The sequence below is a fragment of the Neopsephotus bourkii genome, unplaced genomic scaffold (assembly GCF_033783945.1).
Source record: "Neopsephotus bourkii isolate Nb327-2 ecotype Australia unplaced genomic scaffold, CSIRO-AGI_Nbou_v1 NB_838, whole genome shotgun sequence".
Lineage (NCBI taxonomy): Eukaryota > Metazoa > Chordata > Aves > Psittaciformes > Psittacidae > Neopsephotus > Neopsephotus bourkii.
The window spans coordinates 3,005,272-3,023,192 of NW_026901334.1; the positions used below are offsets into that span (position 1 = coordinate 3,005,272).

The 17,921-nt window shown below is 47.8% G+C and overlaps 1 protein-coding gene across 2 annotated transcripts; it reads left to right on the forward strand.

Moving 5' to 3' along the window:
- The first annotated feature begins 259 nt into the window (after positions 1-259).
- On the forward strand, positions 260-17,240 carry MBD3 (methyl-CpG binding domain protein 3). 2 transcript variants are annotated; one of them, XM_061356044.1, is made up of 8 exons: positions 260-365; positions 4,769-4,825; positions 6,678-6,837; positions 9,382-9,519; positions 11,602-11,692; positions 11,986-12,163; positions 13,280-13,477; positions 15,323-17,240. In XM_061356044.1, exons 1-7 carry the CDS (start codon positions 352-354, stop codon positions 13,470-13,472), a joined length of 831 nt encoding a protein of 276 aa, XP_061212028.1. In that variant the 5' UTR covers positions 260-351; the 3' UTR covers positions 13,473-13,477; positions 15,323-17,240. The 2 variants fall into 2 exon arrangements, with proteins under 2 accessions (XP_061212028.1, XP_061212029.1); XM_061356045.1 differs by lacking the exon at positions 4,769-4,825.
- The last annotated feature ends 681 nt before the right edge of the window (positions 17,241-17,921 follow it).

Here is a 17,921-nt window from a genome sequence, read left to right on the forward strand (position 1 = left end):
CGGTGGGCGGCAGGGACTATATCCTTGCGGAGGGATCCAGCGGCAGCGATAAGAGCCGGTGGGAGGGGCGGGAACGGGGCCGCGGGGGCGGGCGGAGCGGAGTCGAGCGGAGCGTGGAGGAGGCGGAGGAGAGGAGGAGGAGGGCTCGGAGCGGTGCTGGGGCCCGGCGGGAGCGGGCCGGGTAGAGCCGAATAGAACCGAATAGAACCGAACCGAATCGGGTCAGGCCGGGCCGGGCCGAGCCGAGCCCGACGGCGGGGGGAGGGAAGAAACGGTGGGAGCGCGGCACAGCCGTCGGCGGGAGGAGAGCGCGGCGGCCGGAAGAGCCGGCGGGAGCGGGCCCGGGCCGCGATGGAACGGAAGAGGTGGGAGCGCTCGGCCGGGCCCGGCGGGGTCGGTACCGGAGGGGAGCGCGGTGGAGGCTCAAGGGGGGGGTGAATGGAGGGGGGTTCGGTGCCGCCATGGCCTCAGTGCCCGCGGCGGCTGCAGGCGGTGGAGCCCCCCTCGTGCCTCCGGCGCGGTTTGTGCTCGGTGCGGGCAGAGCGCGCTCCGTGAGGTGCCTGTGAGGAGGCCGGGGCCGGCGGGAGCGGTTGGAGCCTCCTGGGGGCTCTGCTGCTCTGTGTGTGCAGGTGAGGGAATGGGGCGGGCACAGGGTGCCCGGAGGAGCTGTGGCTGCCCCATCCCTGGCAGTGCTCAAGGCCAGGTTGGACACAGGGGCTTGGAGCAAGCTGCTCCAGTGGAAGGGGTCCCTGCCCGTGGCAGGGGTTGGGACTGGATGGGCTTTAAGGTCCTTTCCAACCCAACCCATGCCATGAATGGGGTAGGATGAAGCAGGACGCATTTGCCTGCCTGTGGCAGTGCCTGATGCTACAGATGGGAGTGCAGGGCGGCCGGATCCTCTGAGTATCGCTGCTGAGGGAGGCATGGCTGCGGAGCTGGCTCTGCCAGGAGGAGTTCATTAACATCAGCGTATGTCTCATGGCTGTAGGTGGGCCGTAGGCACCCATCCTGCACACAGGAGAGGCAGCCTCAGTGCACCCATGAGCCGAAACATGAGGTTTGTGGCCATTGGGAAGCTGGAAAAGGGCAGCGGGATTGATCCAGGTGTTCTCATCATGGCCTTTCTGGTTGGTGGAATGTGTGCGGTCAACTGCACGTGTGGGGATTCATTCCTTGGATCGTGGCTCTGGGAATAGCTTCCTGTGCCGGGGGTGAGCGAAGCACTGAATGGCAGCCTCGAGAGCAGGAGGCTGGAGGTGCAGCTTCACCGCTGCAGCCTGGGAGGAGGAAAGACCTTGATCGGCTGCTGGAGACACAACAGCGCTGGAAAGATCCCTTGGTTATTCAAGAATGTGGAATAGAATGGAATGGGTTGGGGTGAAGGGACCTTAAAGCTCCTCCAGCTCCAACCCCTGCCACGGGCAGGGACCCCTTCCACTGGAGCAGCTCCAAGCCCCTGTGTCCAACCTGGCCTTGAGCACTGCCAGGGATGGGGCAGCCACAGCTTCTCTGGGCACCCTGTGCCAGCGCCTCAGCACCCTCACAGGGAAGAGCTTCTGCCTAAGAGCTCAGCTCAGTCTCCCCTCGGGCAGGTTCAAGCCATTCCCCTTGCCCTGTCCCTACATCCCTTGTCCCAAGCCCCTCTCCAGCTTTCCTGCAGCCCCTTTAGGCACTGGAGCTGCTCTAAGGTCTCCCCTTCAGGAGCCTTCTCTTCTCCAGGCTGCCCCAGCCCAGCTCTCTCAGCCTGGCTCCAGAGCAGAGCTGCTCCAGCCCTCGCAGCATCTCCATGGCCTCCTCTGGACTCGCTCCACATCCATAAAGTTGTAAGGTTGTGGGTTCAGAGCTGAATGTAAAAAAGAGAGGGGAGGGTATAAGGAAAGGAGCACTTTTTCATTCCCAAGTTATGGATTTTGCCTGTATATCAGTTTGGACAGAGATCCCTGCCGAGTTCATTTTTGGTTGCTGTTGCATTTTGCATTTTTCAAAGTGGGAAGCAGGCGTGTGGCAGTTCCTGAACCCCTGTGCAGCTTCCATGTACAGTCTGTGCGTGGTTTGGATGTGCGGATGCAGTAAGTGTGTGTTGGGGAAGTACACGCGTGGTTTGGAAGTGCTCCTGTGTGCAGTCACCAGCTCTGAGGGTTAAGGCTGAGCTGAGGTGCTCAGGTGGCAGTTCCTCCTTTCCCAAACCATCGTTTTGGCAGATGTTTGGGCTCGTAGAATCAGTGCTCACCAGTGCAGAAATGCTTTTAACTGGGTTGCATGCCCTTGTCTGCCAGTGGTTGAAGGGTGGGCAAACCCACTAGGCTGTAGGTGGTCTTTGAGAGCGTTTTGGTGACAAAGGCTCCTTCAAACTCAGTGTTCTCACCTGGGGGAAGGACAGTTCACTGCTGCTTTCTCTTGCTTGCTTTCCTGGTGTTTTTCTGCTGGAGGTTCCATGACCAAGTGTCTGAGAAGTTTGGGATCTCTGCTCCCAGGAGTCATTGACACGGCTGTTCTGGAAGGCTCTCTTGGGTGAAGCTGGTTTTGTTGTGACCTGGAGAAAGCTGAAGAGGTTTTTAACCCCCAAGGATGTTTTTAACTGCAGAGGAAAGTGCTTTTACTGGGCCATCCATTGCTTTTTGTAGGTTGTGGTGATTGAACCCCAGCTTCCCCAGGGGAGCTCTAATGGTGGTTGAGATGAGCCTTACAAACAGGGCTGGTGAGATCTGGGCTCGTTCCTCTTCTGGGATTGCTGCTTGGGTGCTTCTTTAGGGCTCTGGAAGTTTGAGGGATTTTATGTGTGTCCAAATTCTTTCTGTTTTGTTCTTTTGAGGACTTTGGGGTTTGTTCTGTGTGTGTGTGTGTGGTCAGAGCTCCAACCCCTCAACAAAGCAACCCCTTAAGCGTGGAGCCTCCATGAGCGCATGAGCATCGCTTGGGATGAGGGTGGTGGCAATGGACAGCTCAGTTCCCCAAGGCTGCTTGTGTGGAGCCATGGGCACACGTTTGGGAGGTTTAGATGGAGCTGAGGAACAATTCCTGCCCCAGAGGGTGCTCAGGCATTGGAACAGGCTGCCCAGGGCAGGGCTGCAGGCACCGGCCCTGCAAGGGTTCACACAGTGTGGAGACGAGGCCTCAGTGCCATGGGTTAGGGGTGGCCCTGGCACTGATGGGGTAAGGGTTGGACTGGATGGGCTTAAAGCTCTTTTCCAACCTTGCTGATTCTGTGATTTATGGAGGGGTGGGGAGATGCTGCTGTGCAGATGTGTGCAGATGTGGGCTGGCTTGTCACAGCTGGGAGAAGTCACCTGGTTCTGCTTGTTCACACCGGTGCGTTTTCTGTGCATGGGTGGCAGCTGTATGTGTGTGCTAGCCTGCCCTGGGATAACCACGTTCACAGAATGGTTTGGGTTGGAAGGACCACAAAGATCTTGCAGTAAGTTGCTGGGGTTTGGGGTAGGACGTGATGCAGATGCAGCCAGGGATAACGGGAAGATGCTGCAAGGGAAGGACACTGGCAGTGCATGTGGTGTCCCAGGGATCACATCTCTCCCAAGGAAACAGTGTTGGGGTGTTCCACACCCATAGGGTGCCTGGCTTTGCCTGGAGCAGACCTCAGAAGTGCAGTGGAGGGAGGCTGGGACTCTTGCAGCAGCACGAAGGAGGGATCACAACTGAAACAGAGTGGGGAAGGAACAGTTTGCATTGTTTGTCACCCATCCGCCGAGGGAGTGAGGCTTTGGGCACGTGTTCCTGATCACCCTTTTTATCCCTGTCTCCATTTCTTTAGCAGGCAGGCGGTGTCTGGGTTTGTTCAGGGTGGGTTTCTGTTGTCTTTTGTCTCTTGCTTTCGAAGTTATGCAGGTCCTCTATAGGCGAAATGGGGAGAGTGGAGGGGAGGAGACTGTGTAATGAGGGAGGAGGGGAGAGGGCCTGGGCTCCTTAAGACTCTAAAGCAGGAAACAAAGGGTGAGCTGCATATGGAGAGCAGCAGGCACCTGGCAAGAGGCCACCACGCATTCAGCTTCATCTGAGCCCCTATAAAGTCTGGATAACAAGTGAGGGGGGCTTGGGTTTGGTCGTGCCTCCCCTTGGGCTTCTTTGGGTCCCTTTTGTTGGTGCTGAGGCGGGCAGCTCAAGGGGGTGATGTCTCAGAGCTTTAGATGGAGGAGCATGGAAAAGTGAGTGCAGTTTGCAGTTGCCTTGCTCCTCCTATCAGGGTGAAGTGGGACAGACCTGAACACAGGAGCCAAGCGCAGCGTGCTCATGGTATCGGTGCCAGTGGTGCTGGTTAGAAGAGGTTGGGGTTCACAGCTTTGGACCTCTCTCTTCAGAGTCTTTGTGTATGAAACCAGAGCTTTTGCTCTGGAGTGGAAGGAGATCAGTCCGGTGGATTTGTGACATTTAAAGGGCACACAAGCATGGGAACGGCGTTCAGAGTTCATAAATGCTGGTTTGCTGGTCCTATGTGTCATGACATGCAGTAGGCAGTGCTGCTGCTCACCTATGTGGGCTGTTTGGCTGCTCCCCACTCCTTTCCCCATCCCGAGTTTGACCATCTCAGGTGTCTGTGATGCCCTCTATGGCTGTGTCCTCCCAAGCATGCTCCTGCCAGAGGTACCCCAGGAGCTCCAGAGCGCTCCAGCCACTTCCCTTCTCTTGGTGCTCACTGATGGCTTTGAGTCGTAGCTTTGTTCCCTGCCCTGCTGCTGTTCCAGAGGATTCCAGATGGGATTGCCTTTTATTCAAGACATAATCACACTAAAAGTTTTTCTTCTGAACTTTTCAGTGCTTTTCCTTTGGGCCAAGCTTCCCCAGGAAGAGACAGGACTCTGAGTCACTTCAGGTGGGTTTATTTTAGACATTTTGAGCATCTTTTCAGATCCTTTGCCAAATTCCTAGAGCACACACTAAACATAAAAGCTGAAGGGCTGTGTTCATTTCAAATCCTGTCTCTGAGTGTATTGTTCTGGAAGTTACACTGAGCTTTTGAACGCACCATTTATTGTAATGTATTGGTTTAACAATTACTAGACACTAAACCATAAACTGGAGCTGCAGATCTTAGCAGAGGAAGCAGTGTCATCTTCTACATGTAGCAGGAGTTTCTCTTCTTGGCTTCACTGACAGCAGTGATGGGTCTGGCCTAAAAGCTGCTGTAGCTGGTTATTCCTCTTTCTGCTTGAGGCATATAACTCCATTCACATTTGTACAAGTGGTTTCACATTTGAGACTGGACCCAGGCTCTGTTACTGTCCAGTGATTGCACCTCTCTGTGTTGTCTGCTGGCCTGAGTGTTCGTGCAGCTTCATAGTGAACTGGTCTAGCTGAGGAATGTCCAGTGATAAGTTTCCTTCCCTTCTCCCTACCCTCTAAAGATGGATTATTTCCCCATGTGGTTAACTGTGCATTCCACAGAATCCCAGCCTGGTTTAGGTTGGAAGGGACCTTAAAGCTCCTCCAGCTCCAACCCCTGCCACGGGCAGGGACCCCTTCCACTGGAGCAGCTTGCTCCAAGCCCCTGTGTCCAACCTGGCCTTGAGCACTGCCAGGGATGGGGCAGCCACAGCTTCTCTGGGCACCCTGTGCCAGTGCCTCAGCACCCTCACAGGGAAGAGCTTCTGCCTAAGAGCTCAGCTCAGTCTCCCCTCGGGCAGGTTCAAGCCATTCCCCTTGGCCTGTCCCTACAGGCCCTTGTCCCAAGCCCCTCTTCAGGTTCCCTGCAGCCCCTTCAGGCACTGGAACACCTTTAGGTGTTGTTGTAACATCTCCCTGGGGCTTTCTCTGACTCCAGCCAAATCTTAAGTGTCCAGTGTTTGGGGAGTCCACTACTTTCCTAGGGAGAGCTACACTGTGCTTATTGTCTGTGTAATCACAGCACAGTGACTTACTTCTGCTTTATGCATGAAGAGTGTTTAGCTAGCAGCACTTACTGTGGTGGTGCAAAAGGTTAGGTTATGTTACTAAAAACCAACCAGAACCCAACAAGGAGCTGGAGTAACCTGTGCCTGCTTCCCAGACTGCAGTCCTTCATGTGAAACCAGGTGTTTGAAAAGAATCTCCCTTCTGTTCTGCAGTTAATGGACAGTTTGCCAAGGTTTTGCCCTTTATCTTTGCATCACTTAAGCTTTGTCATTCTTTATTTTGCAGCTTGTCACTGATTAACTTTTCTTTCTCCTTACTGCTGTGCAGTCCTGAAGTGTTCCAAATGGTACCAAAGACTTGTAATCAAACCTGATTGTGCTATTCAAGGGGGAAGGGGTGGGGGGGAAGGAGCCCAAGGAGATGACTGTGGTCCTGGTCATATATAACACTCTTGGGAGAAGAAATTCTGCTTGAAAATGCATTTATTATTTGAGACAGCAGTGGTATGTACTTCTGTGCCAGTATCTGCCCTACTGGTTGTGGTGTGAATTACGCTGTGTTCCTTTATACCTGCTCTGGATCTTCTTTATGCACAAAAAGCATTTTAACGTGGTCTCACTTAATGTGTCTCTTCCACAGTAATCACGAGGAGGAGTTAATAGGAAAGCAAGAATATCCGTTTAGAGTTAAACGTGAGCTTCATTCTGGCAGTTCAGCACATGCTGGTTCTCATGAAGGGGGTGAAACCTGCCTGTTCTGCACTGCAGTGAGTGGTGGGATGAAATCCAGAGGGTTCTCATTCCCCTTGGTGTTTCTCTCCTGTGTTTCCTCAGCCCAAGTGGTAAGAAGTTCCGGAGCAAGCCGCAGCTGGCGCGTTACCTGGGCAGCTCCATGGACCTGGGCACCTTTGATTTCCGCACAGGAAAAATGCTGATGAATAAAATGAACAAGAACAGGCAGAGGATGCGCTATGACTGTTCCAACCAAGCCAAGGTAAGACTGTGATGCCGTGGCAGGTTTCCCCTTTCCATCTGCTGTCGTAGTGGCCAGGCTGCCTCTCGGGACAAGAGCTGTGATTCCATTTTGGAATCCATGTGTGGAACTGGGGTTGTATGAGAGAACATCTCTGTTATGGGGAGCTGGACAGGTAACCTCAATTCACTCATCATTCCAGGTGTCCTGGTTTAAAGTCCAGCCGGTAACTCAAAACCATGCAGCCACTTGCTCACTTCCCCCTTTCTTTCTCCCCCATCTCCCAGAGGGATGGGGAGGAGAATTGAAAGAATATAAATTCCATGGGTTGAGATAGGAGCAGTTCAGTAGCTAAGGTATAACACAAAACCACTTCTGCTACCACCACTAATAATGATAAGGGGAGAGGATATAAAACTAAAAGGGGAAAAGGAAAAGAAAGCAGTAAACACAAGTGATGCACAATACAATTGCTCACCACCCGAGCAGTGATCTGGGCCTTCTGGGTAGCTCCCCCCAGTTTCTATCCTGAGCATGACGTGCTGTGGGATGGAATACCCCTTTAGCTTGGGTTAGGTGTTCTGTCTCTGCCCCTCCTCACTGGCAGAGCATGAGACTGAGAAGTCCTTGGTCGGAGTAAGCATTACATAGCAACAGCTAAAACCATTGGTGTGTTATCAGCGTTGGTCTCAGGCTAAAGTTGAAAGCACAGCACTGCACCAGCACTAAAAAGGAGAAAATGACTGCTGCTGCTGAACCCAGGACACCAGGGTGATGCCATGCAAGAATATTGTGGTACTGCTAAATCTCCTGTACAGAAGGCTTGGAGAGAGGGCTGGCATCTTTCTCTCTTCACCCTGGAGTGTGAGATCCCCTCTCTGGATCTATTCTGGAGAAGATCCAGCACAGTCTTCTCCAGAGCCCCAGACCTCCAGCTGAGTCCTGTGGCTGTGCAGCAGCTCTGCTCTGCTCTGCTGTTTGCTTTTGGGGAGGAGGCATCCTTAGAGGATGAGGCCCTCCCTAGAGCTGTTATAGGCCATGCTGGTGTCTCGGCTTTGGAATTGATCTAAGGAGGGTGCCAAAAAGCTAAAGAGGCAAGAGGATGGCAAGGCCTATTTGTAGAGCAAAATAAGAGAGTCTGTGTTTGGCACGTGGTAATTCTGATGCAGGTTTAGACAAAACTACCAGTATAAGTGCTGGTCTCGATAGACTGGGTCAAGTTATTCTTGGGTAGCTTCATTGTACACTGAAAGCTTTTCAGAACCCAAAAGCTTGTGTCTGTGCACCTAAACATGAACTGTGGGGAAGAGCAGAATGCTTATTTTCTATATATGTCAACCAGTCAAGAATCATCATCATCATTGGAGTGATTGGAGCATTTACAGTGCTGGGTGCTGGAGTGCCACTTGGGGAACAGCATGCCTTGCTGCAGAGACCAGCAGCTCACACACATCTCATAGGCTAAAAATGCTGCCCAGTCCTTCTAGTCAATGTACAAGTGGTTGTCATTGGCTTCTAAGTGAATTAGCACACAGATGGTTCAGAATTATATTTGGCCTGAATACATCTCTTCTACATCTCATGAATAAATATGTTGAGCAGACGCGGTGTCTGCATCCCCAAGAACAGAGTGTGTCCTGCAGCCATTTTCAAGGCTTGCATGTTAGATCTTGGAGCAAGGAACAGTGTTCCTATGTTTTCACTGATATAAAGTGCAGTCAGATGGTGAAGATTTGATGGTTATGGGCTCTGTTTGGAAACTGGGTCTTGTTAAGAAGGTAAAAAAAAGCTATCAAGGTTTCAGCTGTATTGATTTGTTCAGTGGCATCCACAGCTGGGTTGAAGCAGAATGGTTTAGAATGGTTTCTGAATTCACAAAAGGGTTTCTAAACCCCACTTAGTTTTTCTTCTTAATATGATGTCAAAATCTTTTGGTTTAGTGGCTTGTCAAAGTGCAAGCTTGGTCTTCTGGCTCCTAAATCCTGTCCAAATGGGTATAAAACCAATGGGTATAAACTAATCACAGGATCCTAGGTTGGAAGGGACCTCAAGGGTCATCCAGACCAAACAAAGGCCAAGCAGGACCTAGAGTAGACCTGTCCAGCTAAATCTTAACAGTGCCCAGTGTTGGAGAGTCCACGAGTTCCCTGGGGAGGTTATTCCACTGCCTGGCTGCTCTCATGGTGAAAGGCTTTTTCCTCTTGTGCCCAGTCAGAATCTCTGTAGGAGTAACTTGTGCCCATCACCCCTTGTCTTTTCCATGGAACCCCTTGTAAAAGGGGAATCAACATCTGCTTTGTAACCACCACTTTAGAGACAAGGCGGGTATGTTAAATAGAATGTGAAAGAGTGGAGAACTTTAATTTGTATAGGTCTAAGGCAAGATTTGAGTGTAGTTACACGTTTTTAGCAGTTGAACTCGTATAGCTTGAGATCAGGCCAGTTTTGAAGTCCATGCACTCTTCTTTTCCCTGCTGCACATCTTTATGGCTGTAGCAGCATTTTAGCAAACTGAAAATCCTTCTTTTTGTGGGCTTTTCCCTTCATTTTGCTTGAAATTTGTAGGGCAAGCCTGACTTGAACACAGCGCTGCCTGTCAGACAGACCGCCTCCATCTTCAAACAGCCGGTCACAAAGATCACAAACCATCCCAGCAACAAGGTGAAAAGTGATCCTCAGAAAGCTGTGGACCAGCCCCGGCAGGTAAGGCTTGTGGTTTAGCAGCTGCTTCTCCAGAACTAAGAACGTTCCTGGTTTTGGTGCTGGAAGGGGCCTGGAATAAACCACTTTAACTTGGTGATGCTGAACACATAGTCTGTGATGATTTGAGGTCTCTGATGTTTCAGAAACAATAATACAGTGCTCCCAGCTTTTAAAATCAGAACAAAACCCATTTCCAATATGTATTTAATACGCTGTCTGCACTGTGTTCTGTAACTAGACCCCAACCTTTGCTCTGTTGTAGTTAAGCCTTCATTTCCTTGAATGCTGAAATGAAGTCTTATCTCTGAATTTTGGCAGAGCTTGGAACCATTTCAGAGGCCACTTGCACTGGAATGAGAATCACTGTTTCAAGAAATCCCTTTTCCTGTACAGACCACAGACAATGTGGTGTCTGTGATGTAGGGCAAGGGATTGTACCCCCTGCATGGGCCTTTTTCTCAGATGTGTATATCATTAGTATAGTAGCTAACTACTGTATGAATAAGATCATAAATTCACTTGCAGTGTCATTATTAATACAAAATCAAAGTGGTTTTCTTGCCATCCTGTGTATTTGCAAGCAAGTGAATACACCAAAATGAAAGGAAATCTTTCAGCTTCGTTTAATCTAGTGAAAGGATGTAAAAAGTGTGCTTATGACAAGGGTGGCTTTGAATTTGGGCACTGGTCAAATGAGATGTACCCGTTCAAAGCAGCCTTTGGCAGGCATTCTCATTCCGTTCTCATTACCTGGAGCTGACAGGACAGCCCCAGCAGAGTTCACATCAGGGATTCTACAAATCCTTTGCTGTATTGAGTCCATCTCTATAACGTTTGGAAATGAGTTCAGCTTCACTGGTGTGTTCAGATGCTGTCATTGGTACCAATTATCATTTTAAACTCTTGCAGCTCTAGTGGAATTAAAAGGTAACATTCCAAGAAGTGATTTCAGTACAGGGTAGTAAAAATGCCCCATAAGCTACTGTCATCTTCTGTTGGAAACCTTTTCTGCAGACTTAAACCTTACCTTTCTGAAGTGTGAGATAGATGCTGGTTGAAATAGAGTTGGGTGGTTGGGGTTGGTTGTTGTTTGAACAGGTTGGGGGAATTTTAGCATGGCTTCCTAAGGAAGCAGAGCATGCGTATTCAGTGCTGCTGCTATTCCTATAAACCCCTTGGCTTGTGAAGCCAATAAAAGGATGCTCAAGATACGATGTTGATATGCAAAAGAGATTTGTATCCCTGTTAGGGAAGAGATTGATCTGTGAGTACAGGTTGACATGTGAATGCAATTTGTTAGACAGCAGACATCAGCCCTATTGCACAGAGCTGGTATAATCTAACCTGTGTAGTTTTGCTGCTCGTGTTACTACTTGTTGTAATGCAGCTTCCTCAGTTCTGCTTGTGCTTTCCATGTGTAATCCTTTCTCTTTTTTAGGACAGCATTGGAATCTATTCTCTGAGAAAGTCCTGTAGAGGTTTTTGTGTGTGTATGTGTTTATAGAAAGTAAATATGTATATACTGTATGTGTAATACACACACACACATTGGTTTATGTATTTATTCTATAGCATAGAATAGAGCAGACTTGCTCTTTCTTGCTTGCATCTTTCTCTGCATGATACGTCTAAGAACCTGTTAAATTACAGCTTTAAACTGCTTGGCTGGACTGCAGTGCATTTTAACCCCTGGTCAGCAGGCTCCAGATGGTTCTTCCAAACGTGAAAGCAGTGCTGGCTTAAACTTCACCTATTTGAAACTCCAGCCTCTGTGTTTGGCTGTGACTGTCCCTTCCCTTGCTGGGAGCTGGTAATTGGGAAAGTGCAGTGGGCTCAGTGGCATTTAGATATTGACAGCTTCTGGAGGAAGAGAAAGTCTCTCTCAAGGCAGTACACCAGGACAGAGAGTTGTTGTGGGACTGGCAGTGAGGCTTGCTCCCTGTGGCAGACCCCTTCCATAGGAAATCCAATACAGAATTGTCTGCAGCAGTGTTCTTCCCTCTCTTGATAGGAAGCAGTTGCTTGGTGTAGTTGTCAATTCCATTTCTGCTTTGTGCCAATAAATGCTTTCTTTGATGTCAGCTCTTCTGGGAGAAGAAATTAAGTGGACTGAATGCTTTTGACATTGCAGAGGAGCTGGTGAAAACAATGGACCTGCCAAAAGGTTTACAAGGTAATCAGTCTGTCCTTCACTCCAGGGGTGGCATTTTGATACCAGTCAGCGGTGATGTGAAGGTGTTGAGGTTGACCTTGTTCCCCAGCGCTCAGCAGTGCTGTTGGTTTAAACTGCCTTGGAGAGGGCTGTACAGGTGCTGTTAGAAGTGTTTAGGACTGAGATGTGCGTTGTGTTAGCTTGCTAAATGACAGTACCTGCTTTGCCATTAATATTTAAATACCACCGTTGTCCTGATTTGCTGTTCTTTGTCTTTGTGTAGTGTTGATTATCCCTTTCCCTCCCATTTCCAGGGGTTGGACCTGGATGCACTGATGAAACCCTGCTCTCTGCCATAGCTAGTGCTCTGCACACCAGCACTATGCCCATCACTGGACAGCTGTCTGCAGCTGTAGAGAAGAATCCTGGAGTCTGGCTCAACACCTCACAGCCCCTTTGCAAAGCATTTATGGTGACAGACGAAGATATTAGGTATTAACTAGAGATACCACCTAACTGTCTTGGAATAAGGTTTCTTGTGGTCAAACAGTGCCTTTGCTTGGGGTTTGGGGTTTTTGGGGGGGAGGTTTGTGAGGTTTTTCTCCAATGACAAGTTTTAAAGTGTGCTGGAGCACTATGGCTTGCTGAATGAATGTGAATGCCTCTTTATTAGAGGAGTTAAAAACTGTCACATGAGGATGGTCTCCTACAGGCATGTAATTATAGGCCTTTATTTTGACCCTGCTTAGTTCCTCTGACGTTTCAGATTCATATTTGTTTGGACATGTATCCTTTTATTGAAGAAGGTGTCTCAATTGGAGTAATCTTGATGAAGGCACCTCTAAGCAAAGAAGGAGTCAGAGAGAAAGCCTTAATACTGCAATTGGATTCTCTTCACCTTGCTCTGTGTCAGCACAAGACCAACTAAGAGTGCTTAACTGCTGCAGTGGCAGCAAATAAGGGTGCAGTTCACTTAGGTGTAGCTTGCTTTCAGTAATGAATTCTATCACTAAATCAGGAATGGTCAAATTAAGCTTTAAGCTCAGTGGGGGACTGCCTATACCAAAGAGACTGAGAGCATACTACTGTGTGTACACTAACAGTGTTTAAAGATAGGACTTTTGACTGTTGGACTGATAAATCTTGAGTTACAGGATGACTTTATTGTAGTGCTTGATTTATACAAGAATGACCAGGAAAATGGTCTGGTCATGATTTCCTGTGGCTGAGATGAAATACAAGTCCTGTGAGCCACTGATTGTCGATCACTTCTTCCCTTCACTATGACTTTTGACAGAAAAGGAGCTGTAAAATATAAGGTAGTGACTCACAAGGAAAAAGAACAAGAAAAGATTGAAATGGTTGGAAACTAACCTTCTCCAGTCTCATTTTTGGCAATCTGAGCAGGGTAGGCTGACTTCTTCTTGTTTCAATTAATATTACTACTAGGAATTGGAAGTCTTGAGTCAGCTGTTAGGTTATGCAGATTTCAGCCTGAATTAAAAATGGATTTGTCTGTCCAGCTTCATATATGAGGGATTTAAGCTTCCTTTCCCTGGAAAGAGACAGCTTTGAGGACTGATGTCAGTGTTCATTAATTTGGGGTAGGAAACAAGAGGAACTGGTGCAGCAAGTGCGAAAGAGGCTGGAGGAAGCCCTGATGGCTGACATGCTTGCCCATGTAGAAGAAATAGCAAGAGATGGGGAAGCTCCTTCAGAGAAAGAAGGAGGGGAGGAAGAAGGAGAAGAGGAAGAGGAGGAGGAGGAGCAGGACCATGACCAGGAGATGGAGAATGTATAGTCCAGGTAATGTGACAGCATCCTTTCTTACCTTAAACAGTACTTCACTGAAAGCAGAAATGCTTTCAGGAGGAATCTTGGTGTATATTTGGTACAAATTTACACATCTTTGCTCTTTAGCATGCACTTTAAAAGGTAGAGTAGGCATGCTTTCAGGTAGCAAAATGAAGTATTTTGATGTGTGTGTAATGTCTGGTGAGTGCACATGGAGTTTTCTGGGCCTTCTGTCTACATCAGGTATGCTAAATGTGTAACCAGGATGTGTATGTAATCACTGGAAGGATTCTGCCTTGAAAATGGATTGGCTTCCTAAACATTTGCCTTGTGATGTCAGTTTGCCCCCTATTTATTTATTACTTCCTTTGTTAGGCAGGAGGACAGGGTGGGCAGAAAGGACAGAGTCCATCTCTCCCCTTGCCTGCCTTTTTCTCTCACTTTTGCATTTTTAGGACTTGTTTTCATTCGGGCAGTATTAGAGAGCATCTTTGTGGAAGTTTTTTAAGGAGTGTTTGTAGAAAGTTAGGAAAAAGCAACCTGACCAAAGGCAAGCATCCAAAGAGGGAGGAGGCTAAAAAACTTCCTATGTGGTGAGAACTGGTAAACTGAAAGTAAAAGAGGACCATACACCTTCAACACTTGGAAACAGCTGAGAAGTGTAAGACTGTGAATCCTGCAGTTACTGCTGTTACACTGAAACATGCTTTCATATTATGCATCCCTTGAAAGTGTCACAAAGGGCTTGCTTCTTGCCTTCAGGTATAGCTCTGGCTTTCATTTGTGCAGTGGAACCTTTTAAAGGTGCAACTAGAATTTTTGGTTTATTGTCTTGTAAACCAGAATAGCTCTGAATGACGCATGTGTAGCGATGCAGAAAGAAGCAGATGTGCAAGGCCAAGTCAAGACACACCAACAGAAGTTCCCCTGTGCGTTGCACTAGGTAGGACAGCTGATAGAGGGGGGATTGAGCTGAGCTCTTAGGCAGAAGCTCTTCCCTGTGAGGGTGCTGAGGCGCTGGCACAGGGTGCCCAGAGAAGCTGTGGCTGCCCCATCCCTGGCAGTGCTCAAGGCCAGGTTGGACACAGGGGCTTGGAGCAAGCAGCTCTAGTGGAAGGGGTCCCTGCCTGTGGCAGGGGTTGGAACTGGGTGAGCTTTAAGGTCCCTTCTAATCCAAACCAGTCTGGGATTCTGTGTCAGTGCACTGTGCTATGAATCAGGTTTTCCTTGCTGTGTTCCTTTGTAACCCCAGGAGCACTGTATGTATCATCAGTGGAGCTCACGCAGTGAGGTGGAAACAGAATTCACTGATTTTTAAATCCTGATCATATTAAGTTTTAGCCTAAAGCCAGACAGTGTTCTGTCACTGAAATAGGATAGCTAATACCCTGTGTGCTTTGTCATGTACCCTCCAGAGCCCATAAGGGAAGAGTCAAGAATGTGGAAGAGGAAAAGGAAGAAAGGAAAAGCCCCTTTGTAGGGAGTGGCAGCTGTATTTCAGGTAGCAGAAGGAGTGATTTTGGTAAGCAGTCCTTCAGGCTGCCAGGTTGGTTGTAATGTGAAATCTGTTTTGCCTTTGGGAGACACTGTCCTATATTTGGGCTCTCTCTGTTCTCCTGTTTCACCGTCACCCTAACAGTAGCTTATTTGGACAGTGAGTGTCTTGCATTCCTTCCTACTACAAAGGTCTGGCAACAGCAAGGAACCAGAACAAACTGTCTGCTGAAGGTGAAAACAGCAGATAAAGAAATGGATATGTTATGGCAATGCTCCTTTATGCTTTTAAGGGCTCACTTGCTATAAAGATATACAAAGTTCTCATTGACTCACAAGATCTTGTTGTTTTTCTTCTCCTAGGGAGTTCCATGCAAGAATTCCCAGTATAAACCCTATCAGCAGGGTCAGCACAACTATTCACAAAGCCAAGAGTGTCTGCCGAGTACATTGCACCACCAACCCAACTGTACCAAGGAGCATTTTGATGTCCACATCAGGAGACGTTGAGAAGCTGATGGCTCAGTGATTGCTGGGTAGTTTTGAAGATGGAACTTGACTAAACTCTACTCCCCCTCCTTTTTCTAAAGGGGTAGGGTAATCAGGAATGCGAAAGTGGGAGGGAATAACGGAATCTAAAACAGTGGGAGGTAAAATTCTAGGAACCAAATTTTATGTCTTTTTTTTTTTTATTACTACTTTAAAGTTTTTTGGTGGGTCAGTCAGTGATAGGTGATAAATTTTTAAGCTTTTCTATCCAAGTACCTTTAACAAAGACCCGTAGAAACCATTTGCTCTCTAACACAAGTGAGAGGAGATGCTGTTTCACTCCTTGGCTACTCTGCTGTAGGCTACCTGTTTGTAACTAACTTTAGGGAGGTCATTTTGTGTTGTGGATTGTCATTCCATGTGTCAATTCAGGCCATTGAACTTCCTTTTCCTCGCAAGACCATATTGGTCTTGGAGATGACCTGCCAGTGTCTCTTCCAGCCGAGGTTTTGTTTAGTAGGGGAAGATACACTTGAGGAATTGGGCTTACATCAATGGCAGTTGTTTTTGTAGTTGGCTCCAGCATCACACTCAATGCACTCCTGTGCCCGTTTTTGATACGGAGTTGTGTGTATGTCCAGGCATAGCTGCATAGAGTTTGGGAGGTGAATATACCCGCTCTGAGGTGTATTTTGCTTTGGTTTAAGTCCAGTCAGAAGGAACTTCTCAACTTGGAATGGGAGAATGACTCATTTCTGACTGACAGTGAGGAAAACTTCCTCCTTTCTTTTCTGGTGCCAAGAGCCCCGACCTCCGTTCCTGTGTGTGCAGGGGGAAGGGGATCCATTTCAATAGGTGTGTCTACACATCTGCTTTCGTGTGCAGTAATGTTCTGACCTCTTTTAAAACAAGAAAGGAAAAAGGTTGATTTTTCTATAATTGATAACCTGAAAACGAATTTAAAGCTTTTTATTAAGTATTAAATCTTTCTTATTTGCATGTGCAGTGAAGTGACCAGCATTTTGTGTCCAAAACCGAAATGATGTGAAACCTGCCTTAATGTGTTTATAAGTATTTGGCTTCACCATGGGTACCTTGATTGATTCCTCAGTTTCTTTTAGTACATCTGTGAGCATATTGGGGTAACTTGTGGCTAAAAATGGGTTTATCTGGGGAGGGAGGATAGGGAGAAGGGACAAAGATGAGAGTTTATAGCTCAGAGAATGGGTTGACTGGTTACAAAAGTTATTTTAGTCTTGGGGTATCCATTGCATGATTCATGCGTGGACATTTCAGCTGACAGTATGGTATAAAGTGGTGGGTTCAATGTTGTGCCACTGAACAATTGTACAAGTTGTTGGTATCCCCAAACTTGGGGAAGAAAGTAGCTCCCAGAGCCTTTATCATGTAAGAATGGTTAGCAGCGATAGCAGGGGACCAGGGGAATTGCCTGGAAAGTAATAACCTCTGGGAGTAGCTCAGCTTAGTGATTGGAATAGGTTTAAGCTCCTTGAAAAATAGCCCATGCCAAAGTGATTGCTATTGTACTAACTCTTTTCATAAAGGTTTGAAAATACAAACTTCTTTGATACTGCTCATTTGGAGTACTGCAAGAAGACTGAATTGTGCTTCATTCCTGCTCTGCCAGGTATTATTGCCTCGGGGAACTTTACCTGGTACTGCAGGCAGTGGGAACTGTTTTCCTTTTTGAACGGTCTGTTACGGTTATTATCCTGTAAATCTCTCTCCTCTTGTAACTCATTGTGTTGAATTAAATGTTTCTCACAAAGTAGAGCTGCTTCTAGTCTGCATCAAGCCCCGTCCCGCAGGGTTTGTGCTCTGCCCCTCTCAGTCGTTTCAGCAGAGATGCTCTTGCATTGTTCTTGTGAGCTCTGTTCTGAGGTTTGGATCTCGAGATCTGGGGACCTGGCAGAGGAGAATACAAAGTGAAACTTGTGGGAAGCTAGCTGGTTCTTGCTGCAGAGTCCTCCTGTGTCCTCACCCATTAAAAGGCTGCCAGGATGTCCTGTCTAATAGGCAAGTGGCTGAGACGGTCGAGTCTCACCTCTTAGCAGTTTCTAACCCAGGCTAGAGGTGTTCTTCTGCCTCTGGCAATCTTGTTCTGACACTGTTTCCTTTTTAAAACTTGTTTAGTATCTAGTAATGTCTTTATTTGCTTTCATTTGAACCTGAATGTATTGTGAACATATGTTCACAACTTAGATGATTGAGATGTCAATACTGATACTCTGCTGCATTGAACATGGAGTTTAAATTGGTGCCAACTTGTGTGCCAGCTCTTGTTTTCCCCACTCTGCTTCCCCTGTCCAGCTCTCTTTCTTTCCTTCAGTCCTTTAAAAGGCTTATTAATGTTCTCATTCATATGGAGGAGTTGATTGTTCAAAGTACCAAAAAGGGGCTCAGGACTCGTATCACATCCAAAGAGACTTAAATAACTTTCCCTGCTTATCGA